The 27,682-nt window shown below is 47.4% G+C and overlaps 1 protein-coding gene across 1 annotated transcript; it reads left to right on the forward strand.

Annotated features, from left to right (window-relative positions):
- Positions 1-7,478: 7,478 nt before the first annotated feature.
- Positions 7,479-26,657, forward strand: treh (trehalase (brush-border membrane glycoprotein)). The gene is made up of 15 exons (XM_036961767.1): positions 7,479-7,646; positions 8,368-8,468; positions 9,515-9,659; positions 9,833-9,920; positions 11,316-11,416; positions 14,322-14,414; positions 16,721-16,837; positions 20,622-20,744; positions 20,906-20,955; positions 21,093-21,293; positions 23,963-24,180; positions 25,416-25,527; positions 25,652-25,764; positions 26,106-26,159; positions 26,290-26,657. The coding sequence occupies exons 1-15, from the start codon at positions 7,549-7,551 to the stop codon at positions 26,443-26,445; spliced, it is 1,770 nt and encodes a 589-aa protein (XP_036817662.1). The 5' UTR covers positions 7,479-7,548; the 3' UTR covers positions 26,446-26,657.
- The last annotated feature ends 1,025 nt before the right edge of the window (positions 26,658-27,682 follow it).

Consider the following 27,682-nt stretch of genomic DNA (forward strand, 5'->3'; position numbering starts at 1 on the left):
CTCCCCCCTCCCTGCCCCTCCCTCCCCCCTCCCTGCCCCTCCCTCCCTCCTCCCTGCCCCTCCCTCCCTCCTCCCTGCCCCTCCCTCCCTCCTCCCTGCCCCTCCCTCCCTCCTCCCTGCCCCTCCCTCCCTCCTCCCTGCCCCTCCCTCCCTCCTCCCTGCCCCTCCCTCCCTCCTCCCTGCCCCTCCCTCCCTCCTCCCTGCCCCTCCCTCCCTCCTCCCTGCCCCTCCCTCCCTCCTCCCTGCCCCTCCCTCCCTCCTCCCTGCCCCTCCCTCCCTCCTCCCTGCCCCTCCCTCCCTCCTCCCTGCCCCTCCCTCCCTCCTCCCTGCCCCTCCCTCCCTCCTCCCTGCCCCTCCCTCCCTCCTCCCTGCCCCTCCCTCCCTCCTCCCTGCCCCTCCCTTCCTCCCTCCTCCTTGCCCCTCCCTCCCTCCTCCCTGCCCCTCCCTCCCTCCTCCCTGCCCCTCCCTCCCTCCTCCCTGCCCCTCCCTTCCTCCCTCCTCCTTGCCCCTCCCTCCCTCCCTCCTCCCTGCCCCTCCCTCCCTCCCTGCCCCTCCCTCCCTCCCTCCTCCCTGCCCCTCCCTCCTCCCTGCCCCTCCCTCCTCCCTGCCCCTCCCTCCTCCCTGCCCCTCCCTCCTCCCTGCCCCTCCCTCCTCCCTGCCCCTCCCTCCTCCCTGCCCCTCCCTGCCCCTCCCTCACTCCCTGCCCCTCCCTCCCTCACTCTCTGGCTCCTCCCTGCCCCTCCTGCCCCTCCCGCTCCTCCCTGCCTCCTCCCTGACTCCTCCCTGACTCCTCCCTGACTCCTCCCTCCCTCCTTCCTGGCCCCCTCCCTCCCTCCTTCCTGGCCCCCTCCCTCCCTCCTTCCTGGCCCCCTCCCTCCTTCCTTCCTTCCTTCCTTCCTTCCTTCCTTCCTTCCTCCCTCCCTCCCTCCCTCCCTGGCCCCCTCCCTCCCTGCCCCTCCCTCCCTCCCTCCCTGGCCCCCTCCCTCTACCTACTTCCTTTCCTATCCACCTCCTTTATGTTGTCCTTTTGTTTGTAGCTCTTTGTATGAAGTGCCTTAACAAGCAGCTTGTTCTGAAGTAATAACCCGTTCTCCGTCTGTGGAAACATCCGTCCACCCACGGTGTTACTCATCACATAACATCACTTTATGTTCCGCACATTGAATCAACACCCATCCTACCACTTTTGATGTTCAGTAAGACACATTGCATCAAGGTTTAGGCCGTTTTTCTATAGTTGGATGGAGGGTGGATGAAATATGATCTGCTGCTGGCTTGGCTGCAGGTCCCCAGAATATTGACGACTATATGAAGAGAATCCACGGCAGAGAAAGACCCTGGATGAAGATGACAGCTCAAGGAGCAGGATGTTTAGAGGCTCCTATTAGAACGCAGCCAGAGTGCAGACTAGTTCATTAGAATCCTAACGTTCCTCCCCCTCGAGCTTCACAATCAGAACACTAAGAACTGATCTATTCTAGAACTGGAACGTTAAGTAGCTCCACCCTCCCTGGACTCTCCGGGGGTTCCTTCCTGTTCGGGAGGACTTATCTATCTACCGTGCGATGCAAACGAGAAGAAATGGGTGTTGTTCCTGTTGCAGTTTGACGTTCTTCTGGGTGGGCAGTTGGTCACTCCACTTTATTCTCCTTGATGTGCCACAGCTAAACCATCTTGGCACCCTGTACACTTTGTAAATACTTGATTTCATTTTTAATAGATTGTTTTAAAAACAAGTTTAAAAGGCTGGTTGACATGTTGAGGATGACGATGTGAGCTGATGCATCTTTTAAGTTTTGAATCTGATCAGGACTGGAGATTATATTTTTTCCCTTTCTACTCAAACCCCCTTTCACAGAATGAGCTGCAACGATGGCCTGTTTAGTCAGTGAAGTTCTGATTTCTAGAAGAGCACTCTGATGTAGTCTACGACCATTTAATTGTCACATTGTGTATGAAATGTGTTCCTTGTGCTTTTAGCCGAAGCACGGATCGAACTACAGTTTCACCCTTGACATTTGATAAACAATGCAGTTGTTCAACCCTGTTACATTAAGTTTAGATTTATTGTTGAAATAATATTCCTCTATTTTCCTTCCAGTGTTGACAGGATGTCCCTCTAGACAGGTGGAATAAGGATCAGAGCATCATAATGTTATTTTGATCACCAGCCTTTCCTCCTTCGACTGACTCAACAAGCCACTCCCCACAATCCCTGCAAAGAGAGTGACTGTTATTATTATTATTATTATTAATTATTATTATTATAAAAACAAAAGGTAAATGAATATTGTATCATGTAGTTGAAGTGACTTGCTGCAGTGCAGCTCAGATTGTCTCTGAGGAGTGATGTATATGAATGGGTATCTGATCTACACTCTAGCTGTTAGGTTGGTCTGTGTGATCGGCAATGGGGACGTCACCATAGCTGCAAGTATTAGACAACATTATACGTTTTGTATCTTTCTTCCCTTACGTTAAACAGTGGCTTTGTATCTGAACAAACCATCAGACCCCTTCAATGTAGCAGGGAAAAAAGTGTTTCTGTGCATCACGCAAGTCATCTGGTTTGAATTACACACCAGTTTTTGGGTTGTGTTGTACAATATGAAGTGAAATCCTTGGTGGTGTGGACGGACTGCGTTTCAGTGAGTTATTATGGTAACGGGCCAACACACCGACTGCTAGGCCGTCCCTGTACTGAAACCAGGGACCACAGATGTGCTTAGTGTTTCATTTTGTTTTAACCCTAAACCGGAGGATAATAGACTTGCAGTTTGGGAGGTATTAAAAACCATGTATTGCCCTCTTTACACCAGAGTTGGGTGAAGATCCTTGTCTGAGCCTAGTTAAGGTGAAAGCCTTGAAGGATTCCTGGGGAGGGGGGTGAGGTGGTGGTGTCTTCTGGCCCTGGGGGGTGGGGTGGTAGTGTCTCCTGGGGGGGGGGGGTCTTCTGGCCCTGGGGAGGGGGGTGGGGTGGTGTCTCCGGGGGAGGGGGGGGGGGTCTTCTGGGGGGGGTGGGGTGGTGGTGTCCTGGGGAGGGGGGGGGGGTCTTCTTGCCCTGGGGGGGGGGGGGGGGGGGGGGTGGTGTCTTCTGGCCCTGGGGAGGGGGATGGGGGTGTCTTTTGGCCCTGGGGAGGGGGGTGGGGGTGTCTTTTGGCCCTGGGGAGGGGGGTGGGGGTGTCTTTTGGCCCTGGGGAGGGGGGTGGGGGTGTCTTTTGGCCCTGGGGAGGGGGGTGGGGGTGTCTTTTGGCCCTGGGGAGGGGGGTGGGGGTGTCTTTTGGCCCTGGGGAGGGGGGTGGGGGTGTCTTTTGGCCCTGGGGAGGGGGGTGGGGGTGTCTTTTGGCCCTGGGGAGGGGGGTGGGGGTGTCTTTTGGCCCTGGGGAGGGGGGTGGGGGTGTCTTTTGGCCCTGGGGAGGGGGGTGGGGGTGTCTTTTGGCCCTGGGGAGGGGGGTGGGGGTGTCTTTTGGCCCTGGGGAGGGGGGTGGGGGTGTCTTTTGGCCCTGGGGAGGGGGGTGGGGGTGTCTTTTGGCCCTGGGGAGGGGGGTGGGGGTGTCTTTTGGCCCTGGGGAGGGGGGTGGGGGTGTCTTTTGGCCCTGGGGAGGGGGGTGGGGGTGTCTTTTGGCCCTGGGGAGGGGGGTGGGGGTGTCTTTTGGCCCTGGGGAGGGGGGTGGGGGTGTCTTCTGGCCCTGGGGGGGTGGTATCTCCTGTGGGGGGGGATTGGGGGGGGTCACCCCTGGCTATGAGAGGGGGGGTATTGGGAGGGGTCACTCCTGGCTATGAGAGGGGGGGTATTGGGAGGGGTCACTCCTGGCTATGAGAGAGGGGGGGATTGGGAGGGGTCACTCCTGGCTATGAGAGGGGGGGGATTGGGAGGGGTCACTCCTGGCTATGAGGGGGGGGGGGATTGGGAGGGGTGTCTCCTGGCCATGGATAGGGGGGATTGGGAGGGGTGTCTCCTGGCTATGAGGGGGGGGGATTGGGAGGGGTGTCTCCTGGCCATGGATAGGGGGGATTGGGAGGGGTGTCTCCTGGCTATGATGGGGGGGATTGGGAGGGGTCACTCCTGGCCATGATGGGGGGGATTGGGAGGGGTCACTCCTGGCCATGATGGGGGGGATTGGGAGGGGTGTCTCCTGGCTATGAGGGGGGGGGGGATTGGGAGGGGTGTCTCCTGGCCATGGATAGGGGGGATTGGGAGGGGTGTCTCTTGGCCATGAGGGAGGGGGGGTGGGGGATTGGGAGGGGTGTCTCTTGGCCATGAGGGAGGGGGGGGGGGGATTGGGAGGGGTGTCTCTTGGCCATGAGGGGGGGGGGGATTGGGAGGGGTGTCTCTTGGCCATGAGGGGGGGGGATTGGGAGGGGGCGGTCATGGCTTTTGGTGTTGTATTTTCTAAACTTTCCCCAGATCAACCTCTGTTCAGGTTGTGTTTAGCTGTTCCATGTTGCTTTGGGGATCCCTGAAAACAAGATGGTGAGATGCTCTTTCTGTTTCTCTTTTCCAATGACAAATATTGGATGTCTACAAATGTGTGTCTCTACATGCTGTTGTCAAAAAGAAATTCAAGCTGTACCAAGTTGAACTACAGTGTTGGGAGAATGTACATGCTGTGGTCTTTCTGCTTTCTCATTGGTTGGGACTGTGACCCCTGTTTTCTCTGGTCTATTGTAGACCCAGAATAAAACGCATCTAGCTTTTGGGATGGTTTATATTGGAAAGGGTGGGCCACTGCGGGAAGGGCGTTACACATTTAACGTGACTAGATGAGAGAACAGGGGTCAAACCACAGGCACTTTGGCAGCTGCCTGGTTTTATATTTACTGTATTTTTCAGCCCCACTGGCAGCTGTAGCCACAGCCCATCCCCTAGTCCATCTGTCCTAGTCCCCTAGTCCATCTGTCCTAGTCCCCTAGTCCATCTGTCCTAGTCCCCTAGTCCATCTGTCCTAGTCCCCTAGTCCATCTGTCCTAGTCCCCTAGTCCATCTGTCCTAGTCCCCTAGTCCATCTGTCCTAGTCCATCTGTCCTAGTCCCCTAGACCATCTGTCTTAGTCCCCTAGGTCATCTGTCCTAGTCCCCTAGTCCTGGTGCACAAGCCATAGGGCTCTGGTAAAATGTAGTGCACTACATAAATAATTGGGGTGCTATTTGGCAAGCAACCTCTGACATGCTCTCATTTTACCATAACTCTACTGTGATTGGTTGTGGCTGTCCCTCCCAGTGGAGTGGGGTTTCTCATCTTGAAGGAGGAGACGAGGAGCATCTTGCTTTTTTTTTTTTTTTTTTAAAGATTAATTTCAATTGGATATATGATACACCAGGAAATGGTCTCCTCCTTCAAGGGTTTTTATTTTGGGGTGGGAGGGTTACTACAAGCTGCCCTGATGCATCGGTAACACCTCCCTTGATGTGACGCCACGTCCCCCTCCAGAATCAACCCCTAACCGTACCCCCCTCGGCGCTAGCCTGGTTGGCAGTCTGTTCCTGCCCATTCCAACTCCTTACGGAGTTGAGGTTTTGGAGTGATGAGTAGGGCCAGGGCAGAAACAGCTCTTGGACCAGGCTCTCCTCTACCCTTGTGCAGGTCTGACAGAACAGGTGTAAGTGAAGCTCTGTAGCTGTTTGGGGGTGGAGCTTCACGTTAAATCTACATGGTTCTGTCAAGATGTACAACTAGGAGGAAGCCAGGGATTGGTTCTGGACAGGGTTGTACACTATTGTTGGGAAATGTTGTCTTGTAAGATCACTAGCATGTCAGGGAGGGTTGGAGAGGAGACCTTATCAAGTCTTAAATGGCACCCTATTCCCTATATAGTGCACTACTTTAGACCAGAGGTCTATGTTAGTAGTGCGCTATGTAGGGAGTAGGATTCCATTTGGATGCCGTGGCGGATCCCTCTGACTAGATGTGTCAGTTTTATTTCAGGGTGGGATGGATGTGTCCCGGGGGGGGGGGGGGTCTTATGTTAGGATATTTAAACAATCAGAATATCCACAAGCAAGGTTCTGGGTAGACAACTTGTTCCCTTAAATTTTGGCCATTTTTATTTTGTAACTCGATGTCAGTTGGATTAGAAGTTTGTTAAATTCAAAACTAAATTCAAGTGAAAGAAAGCATTTAATTTTTTGGAATTGGCTGTTTCTCAGTGGAGCTGTGTTTAAATGATAAATAAATGTCTTCTGTGTTGTGGACATGTCCTGATGGTTCATATCAGAAATGACACTTTTGGTTAAAAAAAATAAAGCTCACTGAAATCCTTCTGTTTCCTGTTTTTATTTCTTCAAGGATTACCTTGGCATTTTGGCATCTAAACTCTTGGTATACTTCCCCAGAGTCAGGTGAACTTGTGGATACCATTTCTATAAATTATATCAACAAGCTCCTCAGACTCTGGGGAGGTATAGATAAAGGGCCTCATTGCCAAAATCCCAAATTATCACATCTATTGATTTGTTTCTATTAACTTCTACAATTTAGTGGAAGTATTTTCTCTTGAAACTGGTGAGAACCATGACTGTGGTCGTTCCTAATCCAACCTAAAATGTAAATAAATCAAATTTAAGACTGAATATACGGTGTTCAATACCGGATTAAAACAACGTGAAGCGCCTTCCAGTTTAGTCAAGAAAGCATGGTAATTAACTACAATGACCATAATCCATTGCGTTCCTATTTGTCCAGTCTGTTTCTTTTATGCCTGCTACGTAAGAGACTGAAGAATGTGTGATCAAGAGGGATCTCTACCTGAAAATACATCATCTACACAAGTGATTGATAGTTTGGTATTCAGCAGTCTTAAAAGTGGGCTTTATTTTTGGAGCAAAATTGTTTTTTTTTGTCATGACCGTGTAGACAGCAGCTCTATAGAGATCAGATGACTTGGGATGAAATCGGGCATCAAATAAACACACACTGAAATATTTTATTAAACTAACGTGAGTTAATGATGGTTACGTAATGAGCAGTCACTCACTACTACCATGGGACTTATTTTATTCTGTGATACAGCGTTCAACCTACATAATGCCTTGTGTATTTAACTTTAAACACACTAACATTGTGTATTTAACTTTAAACACACTAACATTGTGTATTTAACTTTAAACACACTAACATTGTGTATTTAACTTTAAACACACTAACATTGTGTATTTAACTTTAAACACACTAACATTGTGTATTTAACTTTAAACACACTAACATTGTGTATTTAACTTTAAACACACTAACATTGTGTATTTAACTTTAAATACACTAACATTGTGTATTTAACTTTAAACACACTAACATTGTGTATTTAAATATACATCTTGTAATAATTGAACTGAAACCGACCTTTTTAAAAAGCACTAATCGCTCATCTCCATTTGGGACGGACATTATCGCTCAGGACCGCTGTAACTGTAAGGGATCTCTTCCTGTTATTTCCCCTCCTTCAATTGGATAGGGAATGTGTTACGTGATCGACAATGTGCCCTTTGACCTGCATGTAATTCCAGATAAGTGCCGGTGCTCCTCGCCCTTTTGCTTTTGAGTTCCTTCTAAACATGAGAGGGTTTCTAGCAGCAGTCATGTGTTTGTGCCTCTGTTTGGTGCTGTTCCTCTGTCCTCTCTACTCGTGTGCCTTGCCTCCACCTTGTGACAGGTAAACATTTTTGCTACGTTGACTTCTTTGGGGGGGGTGGCTCTTTTATGAACCTATTATGAATGATCTTGAACCATGTTGCTCTGTTATTCGAAAGCTGAACTTAGGTTCCTGGGGAAGTGTGTTTATGACTCGGGATTGATGCATGGCGTTCTGATAGAACTCAGCAAAATGTCTGTGAGGTTGGATTTGCTCTATTCAAAGAGGCTTAAACATTAACACAGTCCTGAGAAATTGGACTTGATTGGGATTTTAAATGTAAAATTTGATTTAGACCTTCATCTTCTGTAATATCGGTTTGATGCATGGCGTTCTGATATAACATTAACATTAACACAGTCCTGAGAAATTGGACTTGATTGGGATTTTAAATGTAAAATTTGATTTAGACCTTCATCTTCTGTAATATCGGTTTGATGCATGGCGTTCTGATATAACATTAACATTAACACAGTCCTGAGAAATTGGACTTGATTGGGATTTTAAATGTAAAATTTGATTTAGACCTTCATCTTCTGTAATATCGGTTTGATGCATGGCGTTCTGATAGAACATTAACATTAACATTAACACAGTCCTGAGAAATTGGACTTGATTGGGATTTTAAATGTAAAATGTGATTTAGACCTGCATCCTCTGTAATATCGGTTTGATGCAGGCTATTTTATGGGTGTTTAACCTGTCATCCAGATAACATTTTATTTAATGATTAACTCCTCAGTGAGATCTACTGTTATGGGGACATCCTGAGGCAGGTTCAGACCGCCAAACTGTTTGATGATGACAAGCACTTTGTGGATATGAAGCTGAAGTCGGCCCCTGGTAAGTCTTGTAAGGGAATCAGTCAGCCCCTGGTAAGTCTCGTAGGGGAATCAGTCAGCCCCTGGTAAGTCTTGTAGGGGAATCAGTCAGCCCCTGGTAAGTCTCGTAGGGGAATCAGTCAGCCCCTGGTAAGTCTTGTAGGGGAATCAGTCAGCCCCTGGTAAGTCTTGTAGGGGAATCAGTCAGCCCCTGGTAAGTCTTGTAGGGGAATCAGTCAGCCCCTGGTAAGTCTCGTAGGGGAATCAGTCAGCCCTTGGTAAGTCTCCTAAGGGAATCAGTCAGCCCCTGGTAAGTCTCGTAGGGGAATCAGTCAGCCCTTGGTAAGTCTCCTAAGGGAATCAGTCAGCCCCTGGTAAGTCTCGTAAAGGAATCAGTCAGCCCCTGGTAAGTCTCGTAGGGGAATCAGTCAGCCCCTGGTAAGTCTCGTAGGGGAATCAGTCAGCCCCTGGTAAGTCTCGTAGGGGAATCAGTCAGCCCCTGGTAAGTCTCGTAGGGGAATCAGTCAGCCCCTGGTAAGTCTCGTAGGGGAATCAGTCAGCCCCTGGTAAGTCTCGTAGGGGAATCAGTCAGCCCCTGGTAAGTCTCGTAGGGGAATCAGTCAGCCCCTGGTAAGTCTCGTAGGGGAATCAGTCAGCCCCTGGTAAGTCTCGTAGGGGAATCAGTCAGCCCCTGGTAAGTCTCGTAGGGGAATCAGTCAGCCCTTGGTAAGTCTCGTAGGGGAATCAGTCAGCCCCTGGTAAGTCTTGTAGGGGAATCAGTCCCAAAACAGGCGTTGTGCCTCCAATGTCTGCTGTTTCTTTGCTTGAGGACTGGGGCCGTATTTATCAAGCTTCTCAGTGGGATTGTTGATAAAAGGATCAGGTTGAACTTTTAGACTTCTGAAACCTTTAAGGAAGTCATGTGACTGAAAATTATACAAAAAAGATTAAAGATTAAATAAATTAAATAAAGATTATTCATGAATCGTCAGAGTAGGAGTACTGATCTAGGATCAGAGATCACTCCTATCTCTCCACACACCTAATCACCTCCCTTCATACCCTCAGATATTATCCTGACAGCGTTTCACAACCTGACACATGGAGATCCAAACTCTGTCCCGCCTGCCGTACTGAGAGACTTCCTTCACAAGTACTTTGACGAACCAGGGAAAGAGTTTGCGCCGTGGTCCCCACCTGACTGGCATGACAAGTGAGAGAGCCAATCATTCTGATTGATCCTGACCACACTGAGGCGTGAAATGTTATGAGTCCAAAATGTCTCTCTCTTCCCTATAAGTAGTGCACTCTGTAGGGAATAGTGTGCCATTTTGGACTCAAGAAGGTAGTATGTTCTATTCAATACAAGTCATGTTCTGTGTGCAGCCCACAGTTCCTGGCTGGAATAGCAGATGCAGAACTGCGTAGCTGGGCCGAGAAGCTGCACCATCTGTGGAAGTCTCTTGGGAGAAAGGTGATCTCATAGGGTTTATCTATCAGTTAGATTTACTCACCTCCTACGTCCTCTGTCACCTCCTTTTGAAGAAAGTCTAAGGTAATGAAGGGGAGTGAGTCTGGATGGTTATGCGCTTGTCTGAAATGAGAAGATTCTTGTTCTCCGCTCGCGAGCCATTAGTGCAACTGTGGGATCCACCCGTTAATGCCAGTTGCACTAATGGCTCGCGAGCGGAGAACGAGAATCTTCTCATTCCAAACAAGCCCATAACCATCCAGGCCCACTCCGCTTCATTACCTTAGACTTTCTTCAAAAGTGTTCAAAACACATTAAGTCAGTTGTGCAAGACAATTCATAGATTAGAATGATAAGTAGCATATCGTTTTAAATGAGTGCATGTTTTTCTGACGAAACAAAAGCTAATTCAAAGGGGGGTGTGGCAGATTTCCAAACTTTTCAGCGGCAGGATACGCTTGTGCTTCCTGGCCTAAAGTAGACTAGGGGGAGGAGGAGGGGATTTACCGTCTTTCATTTGCCTACTAACAAATTGACACAGGATGATGCACAAGTGTATCGGAGTCCTCTAGAGACGATGGATACGCTAACAAGATGTCTCTCCCCCGTAACAGTGGGAGTCGTCCACAAAGCGGCACGGCGGACTGTCTAGCTCCCGTCTATCCCGTCTTTGGATTGGTGGATACATTTCATTATTGTAAATCCTTTTCTGAATATTCGCTGTGGGTTGTTGACATCAACCGCCTGTATTGAAAGGAGAGATACTACTAACCTCATGCTCTGAACATGCATAGCTATCTGGAGAGAACTCTGATATGAAGTGTTTTTCTCTCTAAGTGGCTGGGATGTCACATGTCCTACTTATATCAGAACACTCAAAACTACTTAAATATTACAGAACATCTATTCAAGCAAATAAACCTCACGCAGCAAATATATACCATTCACTTTTATTTTTGACCAAATTCAACACCTCCATACAATTCATTGACCTCCATACAACATCTCCTTGCTTGGAGGGAGAAACAACATATCGCCCCCTGCTGGAGGGAGACAGATCTCCCACCGAGCCTCTTTCCTTCCTCTGTGGTCCTTTGCTGAAGAGTTTTGAAATCTGCCACACCCCTTTTTGAAATAAGCTGGAGAAAAGTGTGATCTATGATGCGGTAGTCAACAATGATTGTGTGTGTGTGTGTACCAGAGCAGTGCTAACGTGAACTCTATTGTGTGTGTGTACCAGAGCAGTGCTAACGTGAACTCTATTGTGTGTGTGTACCAGAGCAGTGCTAACGTGAACTCTATTGTGTGTGTGTACCAGAGCAGTGCTAACGTGAACTCTATTGTGTGTGTGTGTACCAGAGCAGTGCTAATGTGAACTCTATTGTGTGTGTGTACCAGATCAGTAGTGATGCTTTGGCCCACCCAGAACAGTACTCTCAGATCTTCACCCCCCATCCTTTCGTCGTGCCTGGAGGACGCTTCAGGGAGCTGTACTACTGGTCAGTGAAGCTGTCACTCTCTCTGTACTGCTCTGTCTGCATATAGCAGACCTTGGTTCAAATACTATTTAAAATCATTTTCAAATACTTTATCTGGGATTGATTGAGCTTGCCTGGAGCACCCCAGGGATGCTATAGCAGAAAGTGAGGTCAACCCATCTGGCACCCCAGGGATGCTATAGCAGATAGGGAGGTCAACCCAGGGATGCTATAGCAGAAAGGGAGGTCAACCCATCTGGCACCCCAGGGATGCTATAGCAGAAAGGGAGGTCAACCCAGGGATGCTATAGCAGAAAGGGAGGTCAACCCAGGGATGCTATAGCAGAAAGGGAGGTCAACCCAGGGTTGCTATAGCAGAAAGGGAGGTTAACCCAGGGATGCTATAGCAGAAAGGGAGGTCAACCCAGAGTTGCTATAGCAGAAAGGGAGGTCAACCCAGGGATGCTATAGCAGAAAGGGAGGTCAACCCAGGGTTGCTATAGCAGAAAGGGAGGTCAACCCAGGGTTGCTATAGCAGAAAGGGAGGTCAACCCAGGGATGCTATAGCAGAAAGGGAGGTCAACCCAGGGACGCTATAGCAGAAAGGGAGGTCAACCCAGGGACGCTATAGCAGAAAGGGAGGTCAACCCAGGGACGCTATAGCAGAAAGGGAGGTCAACCCAGGGACGCTATAGCAGAAAGGGAGGTCAACCCAGGGACGCTATAGCAGAAAGGGAGGGTCAACTGAGGAACCCATCTGGCCAAATAGATGCTGCTTGGTTGTAAATAGATGAATGATTGAAACGTGTCCTTTCGGAGGTCTCTCCTGTCCAATTCAGTGTCTATATGTTTGGTGTCATCCAGGGTTTTGAGCGTGGCAGGTCACAGCCCAAGCTATAGCCAGGCCTACCAAAGGGTCTGACTGCTAGCGGGTAGGGCTACACAGACTGGGCACGTTAGGGGGTCTGACTGCTAGCGGGTAGGGCTACACAGACTGGGCACGTTAGGGGGTCTGACTGCTAGCGGGTAGGGCTACACAGACTGGGCACGCTAGGGGGTCTGACTGCTAGCGGGTAGGGCTACACAGACTGGGCACGTTAGGGGGTCTGACTGCTAGCGGGTAGGGCTACACAGACTGGGCACGTTAGGGGGTCTGACTGCTAGCGGGTAGGGCTACACAGACTGGGCACGTTAGGGGGTCTGACTGCTAGCGGGTAGAGCTACACAGACTGGGCACGTTAGGGGGTCTGACTGCTAGCGGGTAGGGCTACACAGACTGGGCACGTTAGGGGGTCTGACTGCTAGCGGGTAGGGCTACACAGACTGGGCACGTTAGGGGGTCTGACTGCTAGCGGGTAGGGCTACACAGACTGGGCACGTTAGGGGGTCTGACTGCTAGCGGGTAGGGCTACACAGACTGGGCAGGTTAGGGGGTCTGACTAATGCTGGCCCTCTATGGGGACAGACAGGCTTGTTCATTCAGAGACCTTACCTCTCAGAGCTCTCCAGGTGTCTGGCTAGACTGTAAACTCTCCTTCCAGACTCATATTAAACATCTCCAATCCAAAATCAAATCTAGAATCAGCTTTTTATTTTGCAACAAAGCCTCCTTCACTCACGCCGCCAAACTTACCCTAGTAAAACTGACTATCCTACCGATCCTCGACTTCGGCGATGTCATCTACAAATAGCTTCCAATATTCTACTCAGCAAACTTGATGCAGTTTATCACAGTGCCATCCGTTTTGTTACCAAATCACCTTATACCACCCACCACTGCGACCTGTATGCTCTAGTCGGCTGGCCCTCGCTACATATTCGTCGCCAGACCCACTGGCTCCAGGTCATCTACAAGTCCATGCTAGGTAAAGCTCCGCCTTATCTCAGCTCACTGGTCACAATAACAACACCCACCCGTAGCACGCACTCCAGCAGGTGTATCTCACTGATCATCCCCAAAGCCAACACCTCCTTTGGCCGCCTTTCCTTCCAGTTCTCTGCTGCTAATGACTGGAACAAACTGCAAAAATCGCTGAAGCTGGAGACTTACATTTCCCTCACTGACTTTAAACATCAACTATCTGAGCAGCTAACTGATCACTGCAGCTGTACATAGTCCATCTGTAAATAGCCCACCCAATCTACCTACCTCATCCCCATACTGTTTTTATTTACTTTTCTGCTCTTTTGCACACCAGTATCTCTACCTGCACATCATCATCTGATCATTTATCACTCCAGTGTTAATCTACTAAATTGTAATTATTCACTCATATGGCCTATTTATTGCCATACCTCCTCATGCCTTTTGCACACACTGTATATAGATTATTTTTTTCTGCTGTGTCATTGACTTGTTTCTTGTTTTACTCCATGTGTAACTCTGTTGTTGTCTGTGTCACACTGCTTTGCTTTATCTTGGCCAGGTCGCAGTTGTAAATGAGAACTTGCTCTCAACTGGCCTACCTGGTTTAAATAAAGGTGATCTGGTCTACCTGGTTAAATAAAGGTGATCTGGTCTACCTGGTTAAATAAAGGTGATCTGGTCTACCTGGTTAAATAAAGGTGATCTGGTCTACCTGGTTAAATAAAGGTGATCTAGTCTACCTGGTTAAATAAAGGTGATCTAGTCTACCTGGTTAAATAAAGGTGAAATTAATAAAAGAGCCCTCAGGGGACAGACAGGCCTGTTCATTCAGAGACCTTACCACTCAGAGCCCTCAGGGGACAGACAGGCCTGTTCATTCAGAGACCTTACCTCTCAGAGCCCTCAGGGGACAGACAGGCCTTTTCATTCAGAGACCTTACCACTCAGAGCCCTCAGGGGACAGACAGGCCTGTTCATTCAGAGACCTTACCGCTCAGCCCTCCAGTGTGTATTATTTACCAGGGACAGTGAGGTGGATCTGCTCTCTGTTCCTCCCAGGGACTCCTACTGGGTGATCAATGGTCTCCTGCTCTCTGAGATGACAGACACCGCCCGTGGGATGATCCTCAACTTCATCCACCTCATCAACCGGTGAGCTGCATCTGTTGTCTGTGTCCATTTGTCCTGTCATGTCTGCCTGTCATGTCTGTCCGTCTGCCTGTCATGTCTGTCTGCCTGTCATGTCTGTCTGCCTGTCATGTCTGCCTGTCATGTCTGCCTGTCATGTCTGTCCGTCTGCCAGTCATGTCTGTCCGTCTGCCTGTCATGTCTGTTCGTCTGCCTGTCATGTCTGTTCGTCTGCCTGTCATGTCTGTCCGTCTGCCTGTCATGTCTGTCCGTCTGCCTGTCATGTCTACTCACCACCAAAGAGGTAAGTTATGCCAACTCCCTGAATATTAAGTGCCCAGACTCTTTACATAAACATTGATGCTGTGTGTGATAGGTGCTAGAAGTCTGACTCATGAGTCTCTGGTTTGCTCAGGGACAACCATTAACAGTATAGTCAGATGTCCAGGATAATTATTCAGACCTCTTGACTATTTCCACATTTGGTTATGTTACAGCCTTATTCTAAAATGGATTCCCTCATCAATCTACACACAATACCCCATAATAACAAAGCAAGAACTGTTTTTTTGCAAATGTATTAAACATAACAGATACCTTATTAACGTAAGTATTCAGACCCTTTGCTTTGAGGAAATTGATCTCAAGTGCCTCCTGTTTCCATTGGCCATCCTGTTTCCATTGGCCATCCTGTTTCCATTGGCCATCCTGTTTCCATTGAGCATCCTGTATCCATTGAGCATCCTGTATCCATTGAGCATCCTGTATCCATTGGGCATCCTGTATCCATTGGGCATCCTGTATCCATTGGGCATCCTGTTTCCATTGAGCATCCTGTTTCCATTGAGCATCCTGTTTCCATTGAGCATCCTGTTTCCATTGAGCATCCTGTTTCCATTGAGCATCCTGTTTCCATTGAGCATCCTGTTTCCATTGAGCATCCTGTTTCCATTGAGCATCCTGTTTCCATTGAGCATCCTGTTTCCATTGAGTATCCTGTATCCATTGAGCATCCTGTATCCATTGAGCATCCTGTATCCATTGAGCATCCTGTATCCATTGGGCATCCTGTTTCCATTGATCATCCTGTTTCCATTGATCATCCTGTTTCCATTGATCATCCTGTTTCTATTGATCATCCTTGATGTTTCTAGAACTTGATTGGAGTCCACCTGTGGTAAATTCAATTGATTGAACATGATTTGGAAAGGCGCTCACCTGTCTTTATAAGGTCCCACAGTTGACAGCACATTCCAGAGCAAAAACCAAGCTATGAGGTTCAAGGAATTGTCCGTAGAGCTCAGAGACAGGATTGTGTCGAGGCACAGATCTGGGGAAGGGTACTAAAACATTTCTGCAGCATTGAAGGTCCCCAAGAACACAGTGGCCTCCATCATTCTTAAATGGAAGAAGTTTTGAGCCACCAAGACTCTTCCTAGAGCTGGCCGCTGATGTTATCTCTGACAGAGTTCCTCTGTGGAGATGGGAGAACCTTCCAGAATGACAATCATCTCTGCAGCACTCCATCAATCAGGCCTTTATGGTAGAGTGGCCAGACGGTAGCCATTCCTCAGTAAAAGGCACATGACAGCCCACTTGGAGTTTGCCAAAAGCCACCTAAAGGACCAAGATAACGCAGGAGTGGCTTCAGGACAAGTCTCTGAATGTCCTCGAGTGGCCCAGCCAGAGCCCAATTGAATCCCTGGAGAGACCTGAAAATAGCTGTGCAGCGACACTCCTTAATCCAACCTGACAGAGCTCGAGAGGAGCTGCAGAGAAGAATGGGAGAAACTCCCCAAATACAGGTGTGCCAAGCTTGTAGTGTCACACCCAAGAAGACTCGAGGCTGTAATCGCTGCCAAAGGTGCTTCAACAAAGTACTGAGTAAAGGATCTGAATACGTAAATATGATATTTCAGTTTTATTTTTAATACATTAGCAAAAATGTATTAAAAAAAAACGTTTTTGCTCTGTCGTTATGGGGTGTCGTTATGGGGTGTCGTTATGGGGTGTCGTTATGGGGTGTCGTTATGGGGTATCGTTATGGGGTATCGTATGTAGATTGAGGGGAAAAAAACAATTCAATACATTTTAGAATAAGCTGTAAAGGCTGTAACGTAACAAAATGTGGAAAAAGTCAAGGGGTCTGAATTCTTTCCGAATTAGAATTAGGTTAGAGGTATACAATGTTTTATTTGTCAATTTAAAGAACACAATACAACCACAAATCTGGATACAATGATTTTAAAAATCATCAAATGAAAGATGCAAAACGAATGGATTTAAAAAAAAATATCTATATTTTCTTTTTTCCATTCCTCCCTCTCCAGATATGGTTTCATCCCCAACGGGGCCAGAGTTTACTACGAGCGTCGCAGTCAGCCCCCCTTCCTGTCTCTGATGGTGGAGAGTTACTATCAGACCACTAACGACACAGATTTCCTCAGGTAGTTAATATCAGACCACTAACGACACAGATTTCCTCAGGTAGTTAATATCAGACCACTAAAGACACAGATTTCCTCAGGTAGTTAATATCAGACCACTAAAGACACAGATTTCCTCAGGTAGTTACTATCAGACCACTAAAGACACAGATTTCCTCAGGTAGTTAATATCAGACCACTAACGACACAGATTTCCCCAGGTAGTTACTATCAGACCACTAACGACACAGATTTCCTCAGGTAGTTACTATCAGACCACTAACGACACAGATTTCCTCAGGTAGTTACTATCAGACCACTAACGACACAGATTTCCTCAGGTAGTTACTATCAGACCACTAACGACACAGATTTCCTCAGGTAGTTAATATCAGACCACTAACGACACAGATTTCCTCAGGTAGTTACTATCGGACCACTAACGACACAGATTTCCTCAGGTAGTTAATATCAGACCACTAAAGACACAGATTTCCTCAGGTAGTTAATATCAGACCACTAAAGACACAGATTTCCTCAGGTAGTTAATATCGGACCACTAAAGACACAGATTTCCTCAGGTAGTTAATATCAGACCACTAACGACACAGATTTCCTCAGGTAGTTAATATCAGACCACTAAAGACACAGATTTCCTCAGGTAGTTAATATCAGACCACTAAAGACACAGATTTCCTCAGGTAGTTACTATCAGACCACTAACGACACATTTCCTCAGGTAGTTAATATCAGACCACTAACGACACAGATTTCCTCAGGTAGTTACTATCAGACCACTAAAGACACAGATTTCCTCAGGTAGTTACTATCAGACCACTAACGACACAGATTTCCTCAGGTAGTTACTATCAGACCACTAACGACACAGATTTCCTCAGGTAGTTAATATCAGACCACTAAAGACAGATTTCCTCAGGTGGTTACTATCAGACCACTAACAACACATATTTCCTCAGGTAGTTAATATCAGACCACTAACAACACATATTTCCTCAGGTAGTTAATATCAGACCACTAACAACACAGATTTCCTCAGGTAGCGATTCCTTTTCCCCCACCATTTTGTTTATGACGAGGGCTTGTCATGAATGGGGCTTGTCATGAATGGGGCTTGTCATGAATGGGGCTTGTCATGAATAGATGAGATGCTCAAAGGCGCTAACAATGGCGTCCATTCTAAAGGTTGGCAGAACTCTCTGTTCAGGTTGTAACGGTTTTGACTTGAGGTTATTGTTTGTAGGGGTGACACGTAGGTCGTGCCTACCAGAGAAACAATTGATTTCTCCTTTTGGTTTGGGAGGGTATGAGTCTTGTCTGGTCCGTCCACGTCTAATACAAAGGACTCATGGAAATACTCTTTTCATAAACCCTTAAAACATTGGAAATAACTTCATAACTGTTATTTTGCGTGCGTTGTATTACTAACATAAATGATCACACACAAAATGATATAACAAACGATGAGCTCTGGTTCCTCAAGAAAAGTCCCGTTCCTCGGGCCGACAAGAGTCCAGCCTGGGAAAAGGAGTCACGCAATGTTTCCCCGTTCATAAAGTGTAGTGGAACCAACCCAGTCTCAATCATACAATCAAAATATCAACTCTTTTACCACACAACCATAAAGAGTATCAAATCTCAGTAGTCTTTAACTTGGATTATAATCCCAACCTACTCTACTGTGTAGGACTGCTCTGCCAGCCCTAGATTATAATCCCAAACTACTCTACTGTGTAGGACTGCTCTGCCAGCCCTAGATTATAATCCCAACCTACTTTACTGTGTAGGACTGTTCTGCCAGCCCTAGATTATGATCCCAACCTACTCTACTGTGTAGGACTGCTCTGCCAGCCCTAGATTATAATCCCAACCTACTTTACTGTGTACGACTGCTCTGCCAGCCCTAGATTATAATCCCAACCCACTCTACTGTGTAAGACTGTTCTGCCAGCCCTAGATTATAATCCCAACCTAATCTACTGTGTAGGACTGCTCTGCCAGCCCTAGATTATAATCCCAACCTACTCTACTGTGTAGGACTGTTCTGCCAGCCCTAGATTATAATCCCAACCCACTCTACTGTGTAGGACTGCTCTGCCAGCCCTAGATTATAATCCCAACCCACTCTACTGTGTAGGACTGTTCTGCCAGCCCTAGATTATAATCCCAACCCACTCTACTGTGTAGGACTGCTCTGCCAGCCCTAGATTATAATCCCAACCCACTCTACTGTGTAGGACTGCTCTGCCAGCTCTAGATTATAATCCCAACCCACTCTACTGTGTAGGACTGTTCTGCCAGCCCTAGATTATAATCCCAACCTACTCTACTGTGTAGGACTGTTCTGCCAGTCCTAGATTATAATCCCAACCCACTCTACTGTGTAGGACTGCTCTGCCAGCCCTAGATTATAATCCCAACCCACTCTACTGTGTAGGACTGCTCTGCCAGCCCTAGATTATAATCCCAACCCACTCTACTGTGTAGGACTGTTCTGCCAGCCCTAGATTATAATCCCAACCCACTCTACTGTGTAGGACTGCTCTGCCAGCCCTAGATTATAATCCCAACCCACTCTACTGTGTAGGACTGCTCTGCCAGCCCTAGATTATAATCCCAACCCACTCTACTGTGTAGGACTGTTCTGCCAGCCCTAGATTATAATCCCAACCCACTCTACTGTGTAGGACTGCTCTGCCAGCCCTAGATTATAATCCCAACCCACTCTACTGTGTAGGACTGTTCTGCCAGCCCTAGATTATAATCCCAACCCACTCTACTGTGTAGGACTGCTCTGCCAGCCCTAGATTATAATCCCAACCCACTCTACTGTGTAGGACTGCTCTGCCAGCTCTAGATTATAATCCCAACCCACTCTACTGTGTAGGACTGCTCTGCCAGCCCTAGATTATAATCCCAACCCACTCTACTGTGTAGGACTGTTCTGCCAGCCCTAGATTATAATCCCAACCCACTCTACTGTGTAGGACTGCTCTGCCAGCCCTAGATTATAATCCCAACCCACTCTACTGTGTAGGACTGCTCTGCCAGCTCTAGATTATAATCCCAACCCACTCTACTGTGTAGGACTGCTCTGCCAGCTCTAGATTATAATCCCAACCCACTCTACTGTGTAGGACTGCTCTGCCAGCTCTAGATTATAATCCCAACCCACTCTACTGTGTAGGACTGCTCTGCCAGCCCTAGATTATAATCCCAACCCACTCTACTGTGTAGGACTGCTCTGCCAGCTCTAGATTATAATCCCAACCCACTCTACTGTGTAGGACTGCTCTGCCAGCCCTAGATTATAATCCCAACCCACTCTACTGTGTAGGACTGCTCTGCCAGCTCTAGATTATAATCCCAACCCACTCTACTGTGTAGGACTGCTCTGCCAGCCCTAGATTATAATCCCAACCCACTCTACTGTGTAGGACTGCTCTGCCAGCCCTAGATTATAATCCCAACCCACTCTACTGTGTAGGACTGTTCTGCCAGCCCTAGATTATAATCCCAACCCACTCTACTGTGTAGGACTGTTCTGCCAGCCCTAGATTATAATCCCAACCCACTCTACTGTGTAGGACTGCTCTGCCAGCCCTAGATTATAATCCCAACCCACTCTACTGTGTAGGACTGTTCTGCCAGCCCTAGATTATAATCCCAACCCACTCTACTGTGTAGGACTGCTCTGCCAGCCCTAGATTATAATCCCAACCCACTCTACTGTGTAGGACTGCTCTGCCAGCCCTAGATTATAATCCCAACCCACTCTACTGTGTAGGACTGCTCTGCCAGCTCTAGAGCAGGAGTACCTGTTCTGGATGAGGAATCGCTCTGTGGCCGTTGAAGTGAAGGGCAATAAGCATGTTCTGAACCGGTTTGATGTACAGGTCGGCCTGCCCAGGTAAGGAACACAACAGGAACAGTACCCTCATCCCCTTCAATACAAGACACAACTTTATTTGTCCATCTGTCACAACACAACACCCACGTACATGTCTTTTTGGAGTTGATTCGTTTGTGTGTGTCTGTATCTGTGTGTTGCGTCTGTTACTTTTCTTCCAGACCGGAGTCCTACAGTGATGATCTAGAGTTGGCTGAAGGTCTGACCGAGGGTAAACGTTAATTCCCTACTTCATGAACAAACAACATTCCCATCATGAACACACTATCTATTGGGTTGGTCTGATGTGGTGTACTTTAGAGTAGAGGGAAGCCCTTTTGAGACCTGCGTCCACCTCCCTGAACTCAGATGCTGCAGAGAGGCTGTGGAAAGAGCTGCATTCAGGAGCAGAGTCCGGGTGGGACTTCTCGTCTCGCTGGTTTGTGGACGGCCTGGGGAACAACAACGGGTCTCTGAAAGACACCAGAACCAGTCTGCTCATTCCTACAGACCTCAACGCTCTGCTCTGTCGCAACGAAAGGACACTGGCTCACTTCTACAGGACGCTGGGTGAGGAGAATGACTTGCCGCATATAACCTTTGACTAGCTAGCGGAAGGAATTTTCTTTACCACCTGTCCTAGTTATAACCTCTGGGTCCTAGCTACAACCTCTGGGTCCTAGCTACAACCTCTGGGCCCTAGCTACAACCTCTGGGCCCTAGCTACAACCTCTGGGCCCTAGCTACAACCTCTGGGCCCTAGCTACAACCTCTGGGCCCTAGCTACAACCTCTGGGCCCTAGCTACAACCTCTGGGCCCTAGTTACAGTGCCTTGCGAAAGTATTCGGCCCCCTTGAACTTTGCGACCTTTTGCCACATTTTAGGCTTCAAACATAAAGATATAAAACTATTTTTTTGTGAAGAATCAACAACAAGTGGGACACAATCATGAAGTGGAACGACATTTATTGGATATTTCAAACTTTTTTAACAAATCAAAAACTGAAAAATTGGGCGTGCAAGATTATTCAGCCCCCTTAAGTTAATACTTTGTAGCGCCACCTTTTGCTGCGATTACAGCTGTAAGTCGCTTGGGGTATGTCTCTATCAGTTTTGCACATCGAGAGACTGACATTTTTTCCCATTCCTCCTTACAAAACAGCTCGAGCTCAGTGAGGTTGGATGGAGAGCATTTGTGAACAGCAGTTTTCAGTTCTTTCCACAGATTCTCAATTGGATTCAGGTCTGGACTTTGACTTGGCCATTCTAACACCTGGATATGTTTATTTTTGAACCATTCCATTGTAGATTTTGCTTTATGTTTTGGATCATTGTCTTGTTGGAAGACAAATCTCCGTCCCAGTCTCAGGTCTTTTGCAGACTCCATCAGGTTTTCTTCCAGAATGGTCCTGTATTTGGCTCCATCCTCCCATCAATTTTAACCATCTTCCCTGTCCCTGCTGAAGAAAAGCAGGCCCAAACCATGATGTTGCCACCACCATGTTTGACAGTGGGGATGGTGTGTTCAGGGTGATGAGCTGTGTTGCTTTTACGCCAAACATAACGTTTTGCATTGTTGCCAAAAAGTTCCATTTTGGTTTCATCTGACCAGAGCACCTTCTTCCACATGTTTGGTGTGTCTCCCAGGTGGCTTGTGGCAAACTTTAAACAACAATTTTTATGGATATCTTTAAGAAATGGCTTTCTTCTTGCCACTCTTCCATAAAGGCCAGATTTGTGCAATATACGACTGATTGTTGTCCTATGGACAGAGTCTCCCACCTCAGCTGTAGATCTCTGCAGTTCATCCAGAGTGATCATGGGCCTCTTGGCTGCATCTCTGATCAGTCTTCTCCTTGTATGAGCTGAAAGTTTAGAGGGACGGCCAGGTCTTGGTAGATTTGCAGTGGTCTGATACTCCTTCCATTTCAATATTATCGCTTGCACAGTGCTCCTTGGGATGTTTAAAGCTTGGGAAATATTTTTGTATCCAACTCCGGCTTTAAACTTCTTCACAACAGTATCTCGGACCTGCCTGGTGTGTTCCTTGTTCTTCATGATGCTCTCTGCGCTTTTGACGGACCTCTGAGACTATCACAGTGCAGGTGCATTTATACGGAGACTTGATTACACACAGGTGGATTGTATTTATCATCATTAGTCATTTAGGTCAACATTGGATCATTCAGAGATCCTCACTGAACTTCTGGAGAGAGTTTGCTGCACTGAAAGTAAAGGGGCTGAATAATTTTTCCCAATTTTTCAGTTTTTGATTTGTTAAAAATTGAAATATCCAATAAATGTCGTTCCACTTCATGATTGTGTCCCACTTGTTGTTGATTCTTCACAAAAAAATACAGTTTTATATCTTTATGTTTGAAGCCTGAAATGTGGCAAAAGGTCGCAAAGTTCAAGGGGGCCGAATACTTTCGCAAGGCACTGTACAACCTCTGGGCCCTAGCTACAACCTCTGGGCCCTAGCTACAACCTCTGGGCCCTAGCTATAACCTCTGGGTCCTAGTTATAACCTCTGGACCCTAGCTACAACCTCTGGGCCCTAGCTACAACCTCTGGGCCCTAGCTACAACCTCTGGGCCCTAGCTACAACCTCTGGGCCCTAGCTACAACCTCTGGGCCCTAGCTACAACCTCTGGGCCCTAGCTACAACCTCTGGGCCCTAGCTACAACCTCTGGGCCCTAGCTACAACCTCTGGGCCCTAGCTACAACCTCTGGGCCCTAGCTACAACCTCTGGGCCCTAGCTATAACCTCTGGGTCCTAGCTATAACCTCTGGACCCTAGCTACAACCTCTGGGCCCTAGCTACAACCTCTGGGCCCTAGCTACAACCTCTGGGCCCTAGCTACAACCTCTGGGCCCTAGCTACAACCTCTGGGCCCTAGCTACAACCTCTGGGCCCTAGCTACAACCTCTGGGCCCTAGCTACAACCCCTGGGCCCTAGCTACAACCCCTGGGCCCTAGCTACAACCCCTGGGCCCTAGCTACAACCCCTGGGCCCTAGGTACAACCCCTGGGCCCTAGGTACAACCCCTGGGCCCTAGGTACAACCCCTGGGCCCTAGGTACAACCCCTGGGCCCTAGGTACAACCCCTGGGCCCTAGGTACAACCTCTGGGCACTAGTTATAACCTCTGGGCACTAGTTATAACCCCTGGGCCCTAGGTATTTGTCAGCAGGTCATGTGGTCCAGTAAAAGTCCTGTATAATCTGCTGTTCCAGGTAATGAGTCTGAAGCAGCGCGGTATGACAAAGCTGTATCAGCCAGACAAGAGGCCATAGAGGCAGTGCTGTGGGATGAGAAGAGGGGAGTCTGGTTGGACTACAGCCTGGTAACCAACACCTCCCACCCTGCATTCTACCCCACTAACTTGGCCCCTGTCTGGGCAGATTGCTACTCCCATCCTTCCATGGGACAGAAGGCACTACACTATCTACAGGTTAGTTAGCTCGCTGGTCCCAAGACCTCGCTCTTTGTGAAAAGAATCATTGTCCTGTTGAAATACTGTGACTGAAAGAGCATGTACATTGATTTGTCACTGAAAAATACGCACGCCGATTGAGTTACTGTAGCAATGTGTATTTATAGTAGTTAGTGTTAATTCCCTCCCTCCCCTATGCTGATAGGTGGGATGGGCTGAAGGGTGGGATTAAAGCATTTGGTGATGTATTTTGGTTTCATATATAAAAGTACCATGTACTGTATGTCAAATGTATAGGTAACGTATGTACAGTTGAAGTCGGAAGTTTACATTACACTTAAGTTGGAGTCATTAACTTGTTTTTCAAACCACTCCACAAACTATAGTTTTTGGCAAGTCGGTTAGGACATCTACTTTGTGGATGACACAAGTGATTTTTCCAACAATTGTTTACGGAAAGATTGTTTCACTTATAATTCACTGTATCACAATTCCAGTGGGTCAGAAGTTTACATACACTAAGTTGACTGTGCCTTTAAACAGCTTGGAAAATTCCAGAAAATTATGTCAAGGCTTTAGAAGCTTCTGATAGTTTGGAGGAAAAAGGGGGAGGCTTGCAAGCCGAAGAACACCATCCCAACCGTGAGCCCGACAAACCTGACTGTTACACCAGCTCTGTCAGGAGGAATGGGACAACATTCATAATGTATTTGGCTAACCTGACTGTTACACCAGCTCTGTCAGGAGGAATGGGACAACATTCATAATGTATTTGGCTAACCTGACTGTTACACCAGCTCTGTCAGGAGGAATGGGACAACATTCATAATGTATTTGGCTAACCTGACTGTTACACCAGCTCTGTCAGGAGGAATGGGACAACATTCATAATGTATTTGGCTAACCTGACTGTTACACCAGCTCTGTCAGGAGGAATGGGACAACATTCATAATGTATTTGGCTAACCTGACTGTTACACCAGCTCTGTCAGGAGGAATGGGACAACATTCATAATGTATTTGGCTACGGTGTAAAAACTTCTGACTTCAACTCGTTTTTTAAAAAGCGGTCAAAAAAACAAAGATATTTGTCCTCCGAAGAGGGGAGGTTAAATAAAATAAAAATCCTTCCTTTCCTTCCTTCCTTCCTTCCTTCCTTCCTTCCTTCCTTCCTTCCTTCCTTCCTTCCTTCCTTCCTTCCTTCCTTCCTTCCTTCCTTCCTTCCTTCCTTCCTTCCCTCCCTCCCTCTGTAGACTAGTGGTGGTCTTGCGTTCCCCAACGGTGTCCCTACGTCCCTGGTTGACAGTGGTCAGCAGTGGGACTACCCCAACGCATGGCCCCCTCTACAACACATACTCATCCAAGGTAGGACCTAGTTAACCCTGATATGGTTTTCATGTTGCATCCGCATCCCAAATGACACCCTATGTCCCTAATAAGGTGCACTATCACGCCTGTCCAATCCGTCACTCTGTTACCTTCCAATCAGGCCTGTCCAGTCTGCCCTCACAGGAAGCTAGAGAGCTGGGGTTTGATTTGGCTCAGTCCTGGATCAGAACCAACTGGCTGGCCTACGTCAAGTATGAAGCCATGTTTGAGAAGGTGATTAAGAAGAGGTTTATAATGTGTGTGTGTGACCACAATGAGGTGCAGGGTGATGTTGCCCCTAGACAAGGGTTGGCAATAGGCCAAAACCAGCCCGCAAATGAGAGATTTTGTTTTTTTTTCCCCACCCCAAGGTTTTAGGTGGCTAAATCTATTTGCCTAACCCTGCCCTAGACGACCTTCATGGGTCAGTTTAGCATTTCCCTCACTAATGGTTGGGATTGGCGGAGGGAAAGCTGATCCTAGATCTGCATCTAGGAGAGCCCACAACACGTACACATTGTGCCTTTGTCATAAAAGCTCAACAAATCTGGGGTTTTGTTTTCTCTCTCTGTCAGTATAATGTGAACGGAGATGGGAAGCCAGGCGGAGGAGGAGAATATGAAGTTCAGGTACACTAGGATATCTCGTCTTAAAAGTTGCTCTGGATAAGAGCGTCTGATAAATGACTCAAAATGGAAATGTTCATCTCTAGTCTTTTTGTATTTGACTTATTTCAGTCTCTTTGTGTCTGTGTTGTAGTTGGGATTTGGTTGGACCAATGGTGTGGCTCTCCAGCTCCTGTCTCAGTACGGCGACCGGCTCACCTCTGGCAGCAACGGAAACAGCTTCACCTCGTGTCTAAGCATCAGCGTCTCTGTGGCCCTGCTCTGCTCAGCCCAAACTCTGTTCCTATGAAATACAATGGGTGTAGGGTGGAGTTGCCCCTAGACGCTGATCTCGGGTCAGTTTTCCCCACCAATAGTTAGGATTGGGGCGGAGTAAGCTGATCCTGGATCTGTACGTAGGGGGGGGAACTTCACTTCGGAGCTTTTAAAATGTTTATGCTTAGAGGAGGATGTTGATGGTTAAACTGTACAGAGTCTGAAAATGAAGATGATTTTAAACTCTCTCTGTTTCCCCTGCTAACTATCAGTGTGTGTGTGTGTGCGCGTGCCACTATCTATCGTAGACTGTGTGTTCTCACTGCTTGATATTGAACTGACACCTTACACACATGATTATCATGGTAACTGATATTAAACTGACACCTTACACATGATTATCATGGTAGCTGATATTGAACTGACACCTTACACACATGATTATCATGGTAGCTGATATTAAACTGACACCTTACACACATGATTATCATGGTAGATGATATTAAACTGACACCTTACATGATTATCATGGTAGCTGATATTAAACTGACACCTTACATGATTATCATGGTAGCTGATATTAAACTGACACCTTACATGATTATCATGGTAGCTGATATTAAACTGACACCTTACACACATGATTATCATGGTAGCTGATATTAAACTGACACCTTACACACATGATTATCATGGTAGCTGATATTAAACTGACACCTTACACACATGATTATCATGGTAGCTGATATTAAACTGACACCTTACACACATGATTATCATGGTAGCTGATATTGAACTGAAATCCCAAACAATAATAATCTTCATCCAAGTATAAGGCATTTCACTGGAGCTGAACTCAGGAAGCATTTCACTGGAGCTGAACTCCTGAACTCAGGAAGTATTTCACTGGAGCTGAACTCCTGAAATCAGGAAGCATTTCACTGGAGCTGAACTCCTGAACTCAGGAAGTATTTCCATACTGTATGTGGGACCCCATTCCCTTATATGGTCAACTACTCTAGACCAGGGCACTAGTGCACTTCAAAGAGGATGGGGAGCTATTTAGGACGTAGACAGAGTGTGAGATGTGCAGTGATTGGTTTAAAGCTAATCAGATCTAGTGGTGTGAGATGTGCAGTGATTGGTTTAAAGCTAATCCAATCAGATCTAGTGGTGTGAGATGTGCAGTGATTGGTTTAAAGCTAATCAGATCTGGTGGCGTGAGATGTGCAGTGATTGGTTTAAAGCTAATCCAATCAGATCTAGTGGTG

This window comes from Oncorhynchus mykiss, chromosome 24 (genome assembly GCF_013265735.2).
Source record: "Oncorhynchus mykiss isolate Arlee chromosome 24, USDA_OmykA_1.1, whole genome shotgun sequence".
In the NCBI taxonomy this organism is placed as follows: Eukaryota; Metazoa; Chordata; class Actinopteri; order Salmoniformes; family Salmonidae; genus Oncorhynchus; species Oncorhynchus mykiss.

Excerpts from the sequence above, each read along its gene's own strand:
- treh (XM_036961767.1), top strand. The coding sequence starts at position 7,549 with ATGAGAGGGTTTCTAGCAGCAGTCATGTGTTTGTGCCTCTGTTTGGTG. Across the intron at positions 14,415-16,720 it reads TTCATCCACCTCATCAACCG|ATATGGTTTCATCCCCAACG; the intron begins GTGAGCTGCATC and ends CTCCCTCTCCAG. Across the intron at positions 24,181-25,415 it reads AGGCACTACACTATCTACAG|ACTAGTGGTGGTCTTGCGTT; the intron begins GTTAGTTAGCTC and ends CTCCCTCTGTAG.